This window comes from Fukomys damarensis, unplaced genomic scaffold (assembly GCF_012274545.1).
Source record: "Fukomys damarensis isolate Sample0158 unplaced genomic scaffold, DMR_v1.0_HiC HiC_scaffold_11, whole genome shotgun sequence".
Taxonomy (NCBI): Eukaryota; Metazoa; Chordata; class Mammalia; order Rodentia; family Bathyergidae; genus Fukomys; species Fukomys damarensis.
In genome coordinates, this window is record NW_022900923.1 from 48540644 (window position 1) to 48547946 (window position 7303).

General features: G+C 45.8%; 1 protein-coding gene across 1 annotated transcript in view; it reads left to right on the plus strand.

Annotated features, from left to right (window-relative positions):
- Positions 1-4783: 4783 nt before the first annotated feature.
- Positions 4784-7303, plus strand: part of Acbd3 (acyl-CoA binding domain containing 3) — a 60738-nt gene continuing 58218 nt past the window's right edge. The window contains exons 1-3 of the mRNA XM_010613236.2: positions 4784-4803; positions 6058-6230; positions 6568-6675. Coding sequence (XP_010611538.1) covers positions 4784-4803; positions 6058-6230; positions 6568-6675 — 301 coding nt within the window. The remainder of the gene's footprint in view (positions 4804-6057; positions 6231-6567; positions 6676-7303) is intronic.

The window sequence follows — 7303 nt, forward strand, 5'->3', positions numbered from 1 at the left end:
TTTTGCCCAATTTTAAACTTTGTTTTTTTTTTTTTTTTTTTTTTTTTTGTACTGGGGATTGAACTCAGGCCCTTGCCACTTGCAAGGCAGGCAGCGGAACCACTAAGCCAAATCCCCAGCCCTAAACTGTGTATCTTGTATGAAGCCTGCTGCCCAATTTTGGTTTCTGGGATAAGAATTGAAAAACAAAAAACAAAAAGAAACCCAGCTTAGCCAAGTGTTATGATGTATTCCTGTAATCCCAGCACTCTGGAGGCTGAGCCAGGAGAATCCCAAATTCCAATCCAGCCTGGATAACTCAGTGAGACCCTATCTCAAAAGAAAAAATTTAAAAAGAGCTGGGGAGGGCCGGGGATTTAGCTTAGCGGTTCAGTGGCCTGCTTAGCATACTGACTTTGTTTCCAAAGTGGTATAAAACTTTAAGAATATATATGGCCAGGGATTTAGCTCAGTGGTTCTGCCACCTGCCTTGCAAGCGCAAGTTCCCGAGTTTGATCCCCAGTACCAAAAACAAAACAAGAAAATATGTGTGTTTTTTTTGTACCGGGGATCAAACTTGGGACCTTGTACTTGCAAGGCAGGTGGCAGAACCACTGAGCTAAATCTCTGCCCCAAGAATATATTTAATAAGCTTGAACATATTAATCATCACTTCCAATATAAAAAGATAATGGGCCAGGAATTTAGCTCAGTGGTTCCACCACGTGCTTCTCAAGTGCAAGGTCCTGAGTTCCATCCCCGGTACCAAAAAAACAAAAAAAACAAAATAAAAAGATGTTACTAGAAGCTGGACCTGGTGGTACATGCCTGTAATTCCAGCACTAGAGGCTGAAGGAAGAGGACCGCCATGAGTTAAAGGCTAGCCTGGACTACATAGTGAGACCCTGTCTCAAAAAAGAAAAGCTCTCTTAGAGAGTATTTGTATTGAACCATGTAGAGGTGTTAATGTGATCTTTTCTCTGTACATTATGTAAGAATTATTACTTGGAACAAGTTTCTTTATATGTCACTATCAAACAGGTTTGAGGACATAATATGATTTACTTACCTTCTGTATTTAACTCTATTTATCTTTTCCTATGGTACGTAATGTATATTAAATAGATGAGATGAACTAAACAATTTCAGTAACTGTATGTGTGTTGTTGAAACACATGTCATGGATATAAAAGCTAAACCAAAAAAAATAAATTTTTATATTAAAAATGAGAAGCCGAGGGGTTGGGGATTTAGCTCAGCGGTTTGGTGGCCTGCCTTGCAAGCACAAGGACCCAAGTTCAATCCCCGGTACCCAAAAAAAGAAATAAATAAATATTCTTTGGGCCAGGGATTTAGCTCAGCAGGTCCGCTGCCTGCCTTGCAAGCACAAGGACCTGAGTTCGATCCCAGGTACAAAAAATAAAAGAGAGAAGCCGGGTGTGATGGCACACGCCTGTAATCCCAGCACTAGGGAGGCTGAGGCAGGAGGATCACTGTGAGTTCGAGACCAGCCTGGGCTACATAATGAGTTCCAGGTCAGTCTGAACTACATCGTGAGACCCTGTCTCAAAGAAAATAAAAAATAAAAATTATAACAGTCTCTGATACAGAGGTATGAGGATCAAACACATAATACCTGGCACACATTTAGCAGTTTGGGCTCTCAGAATTGGAGAGATGTACACACCAGCTTTTTTCTTAGAGGAGCCATAATTTTTAAAGATTAAAAATGTGACAATAGAGCTGGGTGCAGTGCTGCATGTCTGTTAACCCCGGCTTCTCTGGAGGCTGAAGCAGGATGGAAAGTTTACACCTAACTTTTGGCAATTTAGCAACACCATTCCTCAAGAGTGAGGGGCTGGGGATGCAGCTCAACGTGGAGCATTGACCAAGCATGAGTGAGCCCTTGGGCCGTTTTCAGTGCCACAAACAACACAATAGGATTTACATATCTGGATCTTAAATTGTTCACTTGAGAAAAGAGAATATAATGTAACGCAATAATGCACTTGGTAAACTAATCACAAGATATACTTTTTAATGTGATCCTTAGTGGACCAGAAGTTTAAAGGTGACAAACATTTCAGTCTGCTGAGCCTATCTGTGTCACTGTGCATAAGCACTGATGCAGACGTGACACCAGCTCAAATGGGCCAGCCACTCCATGCTGGACCCTGAGCCCTGTGCTTGGGAAACACTGACACCATACTCACATTTAGCACCTCACTTTGGCTTTGGTCTGTTTTCAGAGTTCAGAGGTGCAATTTACTACAAAAGCCTGAACCATGGTCCTTGGTTGCTTTTTTTTTTTTGGTACCAGAGATCAAACTCTGGTCCTTTTGCTTGTGAGGCAGTCGGCAGAACCACTGAGCTAAATCCCCAGCCCTTTCTCTTTTTTTTGGTTTTTTAAGACAGAGTCTCACTATGTAGTTGAGACTGACCTGGAACTCACTATGTAGCCCAAGCTGGTCTCGAACACACAGCGATCCTCCTGCCTCAGCCTCCCTAGTGCTGGATTACAGGCGTGTGCCACCATGCCCAGTTTGGTTGCGTTTAATAGTGGCTTTGCTACTCTGCAAAGTACAAACACTTGAATATCTCTGAAAATTAGGACACGTGTAATCTGGCATACAGCCTAGTTCTGCCTCACCACGAAGACAGGACGTCCAGGCCCTCAGCCTGGCTTCCCCAGAGCCTGCTTTGTGAAAGTGCAGTTTCGAGCCGAGTACTTTCACAGGCCTTGGGCTCCATCTCATCACTAGTGACACAGTTTGCAAAAAAATTTCACCTGCGGGCATCTGTTTCCCCTGCCCCGAAGCATTTGAAACCTTAATATGTCAATGTAACTGATCTTGATATTGTAACTGATCTGAGGGTAATTAATATAGCAACATAATTGATCCTGATATTGTAATTGATCTTAGGCTAATTTAGACATTTTTAAATTTCAGTAGTGCTGTTGTTGAATCTGTAGCATTTCACTGAGCTACATACATCCCCAGTTTTTAAAAAAAATTTTATTTTGATACAGGGTCTCATTAAGTCACCAAATTAGGTGTCTGCGGAGTGCTGAGATTACAGGCGTGTGCCACCACATCCAATTTAGCAAATCATTTACAAACACTAAGAATTTTAAATTGGGAAAGAGAAGTCTGCCAAAATGAAAACACTCAGAAATGTCACTTAAATTTAGACAAAATATGCTTTTAACCAAGTAAAAGTTCTCAAAGGCAGTGACATGATGACATATTGATCACTGGCTGAAAACTACATATGAAGAAATCTCTTCTTTTGTTTGTTTGTGGTACTAAGGATCAAACCTAGAGCTGAACATAGGGCAGGCATGTGCTCCACCTCTGAGCTACCCCAGCCCAGAGGCTTCTCCTTCAGAGACATTCTCATGGCCATATAATTAGGCAAGAACAGCCGCTGAGTGATGCAAGGTGCTGAGAGCTGCCCAGAGGACAGGACTCACTTAAATAGAAGTACATCAAGGGCCAGGGATTTAGCTCAGTGGTTCCACCACCTGCCTTGCTAGTGCAAGGTCCCAAGTTCGATCCCTGGTATCCAAAAAAAGAAACAAAAAAGAAAAGACATGCATCAAGACATTTGCGGAAAACATTTAATAATCCACGCAAGCGGCATAGGAAATACAGGACCAGGTGCTAAGGGTAATGTTGACTGATCAAAGCAACAGACACAAAACTCAGGGTAAGTTAAGATTTCAAGCCACAGAAAGGGAAAGGGGTGGGTCTCAAGTGATCTGAAAGAGGCATTAGTTTGGTCCCAAACTCATAGAAATCACTCTGAGACAGAGGCACACGCTATACACAGGGAAACCCTAAGATCCACACAGCTGTCCTGTGAGTTAAAGATGACACCAGCTATCTGGAAGGTGTGGTGGTCTGACAGCAACTAGAGGCCACTACAGACTTCCAAAGAGCAACTCTGTTAAAGTGATAGCTCAAGGCAAAGGGGCTCTTCAAACAGCCTGGAGTCTGTCATTCCAGTCAGCTGGTCATGACTGAGTATGAAGATGATCCACCAAATGAAAACAATGGAGATTGGGAGATGCTGGCCCAGGGACACAGAACTTCAGTTAGGAGAATATGTTTGAGTGATCTACTGCATACCAAGACTACAGTTAACATGTTACATACTTGAAAAGGGCTAAGATACACTTTAGGTTCTCATCCCAAAAAATAAGCATGTGAAGTAATGCATGTTAGTGGCTCAATTTAGCCATTTCACAGTGTATACATACATCCACACATCATGTATGCCACAAATATATACTATGTTTACTTGTCAATTAAAAAACTCATTTTGAAAAAACAAGAGGAAAGGGAGGCAGGGAGGAGAAGGGGAAATAAAAAGAATTAAGATGTGTTCGGTACATGTACCAACTCCCCATGATGAATATAATCATTATATACTGCAAACATGCCCTAATAAAAATTAAAAATAAATTTAAATAAAAAAGAAATCTCTGTGACATGGGTTAGAGTGAGTTAAGGTTATAAGCCTTGGTGAGACTATGAGAAGACAGCAGCTGTCAGGCACAAAGAGAAACTGAGTGGAGCCAAAGGGTTCTTGTGAAGAAAATCATGAGTTCTGAATGACCAATGCAAAAAAAAAAACATCACATAGATCTAGCAAGTGGGCATAGGGACACAGACCAAATTCAACATGCAGACCTGGAGACAGACAGGCACAACTGAACGCCAGAGCTCCTGGGTGGCAGGAGGTGGCTACAGAGACCTATGGGGGTCAGTGGCATATGAGGAAGCTTGAACTGTGAGAGATGGCTGTCCACCAGTCAAGGTCAGTAAGGACCTGTCCTGACGGGAAGCCAGGTGGGGCAGTGCCTTCACGTCTTCTGGCTGTGACCACTCTCCTGAGCTTATTGTGAATGCTCTCAGAATTCTCAAAAGTTACCAAAAGCAGAAAAGATATGCTCCTCCCATGAGTCCAACTTTGAACCGACTTCTTCAGAGAAGGTGGAACAGGTTTCGAAATTCTGGGCTTGGGAGCTACAGTCAGAGCCCCCCGCTCCAGCCCAGGTGGGATCCGGCAGGCAGTTCCCATCCAGCTCAAGAGACGGCTGCGGCTTCAAACACTTGGCCTCAGCATCAGGAACTGAGTGGTGGAGGAAAAGCTCCCGCCTATCTGTGGACTGAAAGGATTTCCCGCTCTGTCTCCGGGATTTGGCACGCCTGTTCTGGAACCACACCTGGAAGAGGAGAGAAAGACACTGGTTTGGATCACAGTTTTTATGCATAATTCAAAATAGTAAGTTCCAGCCGGGCATGGTGGCACATGCCTGTGATCCCAGCACTTGGGAGGCTGAGGCAGGAGAATCACTGAGTGTTGGAGGCCAGCCTGGGCTACACAGTGAGTTCAAGGCCAGCCTGGACTATAGTGAGACCCTATTTAAAAAAACAAAATAGGTCTGGGGATTTAGCTCAGTGGTTCCAGCACCTGCCTCAAAAGTGCAAGGGCTCGGGCTTGATCCCCAGTATAAAAAATAGTAACTATGAATTATTGTTGTTGTTTCCAGCTGATCATTCCCTGGCTTTCTATTCAGAGCCTTACATCTTTCAGAAAGCACTTGAGCTGGTGTTTAGAAGTCACAGCACCTGGCTATTTGGAATGTGAAACTGGAAGGATGCCCGATTCTTTACATAGGGACACGTGCAATGAAGAAAAACACTAGTCATAGAGACAGAAGCATTTACAATTCTTGGGGGGGAAATGATAAGTGTTAGTGCATGCCTGTCACGCCAGCACTCTGGGAGGCTGAGGCAGGAAGATTACAAGATGGAGTCCGGTCTGGGCTACACAGCGAGTTAGTGAGACTCTTGTCTCAAAATAAAAAGTAAGTAAATAGATGCACTTAGAATGTGTAGTTCAGTATGAAGACCCTGAGTTCAATCTCCAATACCACACACAAAAAGTTATTTTGAATCGGTGTTGAAAGCGTCAGTGCTCCCTTGTCAAATTCAGCAGGTAGGTACTCTGCCTAGGGAACTTTTCTTGCGTGCACACCTTTCCCAGCTATTTCCCTGTGAACTGAAGGTACCCTGCTCAGCGGGCTTCTGTGCCCACTGCTGAAAGTGACAGTTGTGTGACCGTCGGGGCTGCGGAAATCAAGCGTGTCCACACCATCCTAGGGTTAGATCTGCTCTGGGACACAAACCAACACGCCGCACACCAACTGGCAGGAAGGGAGGCTCCTCGCTACCAGTATCGTGATTCTGAGCGAAATTACTTCCTACAGTAAAAACACTGCACTCGACTTTTCAAACTGACAAAAGTTCCAGATGCTTCAGGCTTCGCCCCACATTGCTGTACCCTTTTGAACCTCAACCCCAGACCAAAACCTGCAAGAGGAGTGGCCTAGGGATAACTGCTGAGCCATCCCAGCCTTCTCTCCGGGACTTTCCCAAACCCAACGCACTTTCCTCAACTGTCCCCCCTCCCCACCCAGTACTGTACAGGAATTGAATGAAGGTCCTCTGCACCGAGGTACACCCTCAGCCCTTTTTAAATTTTCAGACAGGATCTCGCCGTCACTAAATTGACGAGGCTGGGCTCAAACTTGTGAGCCTCCCGCCTCAGCCTCCTGGAGTGCTGGGCTATCAGGAAAGTGCCAGCTCAAGTGCCAGCTCGCCTGCCCGGCTGACTTCTTCCTAGGTAGGGAAAAGTGTGAAAACGCTTCCGTGTCGCCCTTCTGCTGAGAATTTACCCTCTGACTATCTCCAGGGCCACGCCGCCGGGGCTGCCCCGCTCGCTCCGGTCAGCCTCTCCCGCGCCACCGGCAGCCGAAACGCCTCCCTTTCGGGGTCTTTTTGGCTTTGGGGAAGAGGCGGGAGCTGGGCAGACCCTCACGGGGTGCACGGGTGCTGGAGGACACCGTGGCACACTTCTGTTCGACAGAAACGGCCATAACAGTTGTGATCGATGGGGCGTCCGCGGCCCCTGGCAGTGTTCACGTGAAAGATTTATTACTGCGATCAGTGACGCGTGGCCCTGGATCCCTCCTGAAGCCCTCGCTCGGAGCACAGTAACCCCACGGCTCTCGGCAGTGTCTTTCTCCGTATTTAGTTACTTTCAGTGTAGTTCGATGGCATTCGGGGTCACCCCCTGCACGCTGGCCGAGTCCTTATAATACAGGCAGTTAACCTCTGGGGCAGCCACAGCGCGCCCGACCTCGGTTTCCCCACCTGTGCCTCGTCCCCGTCGCACCCTTTGGGGGAGCCCTGTCCATGCCCCATCAGTGGATGGTGGCACCAGGGCATAGAGAGGAAGATTGTTTGGCACC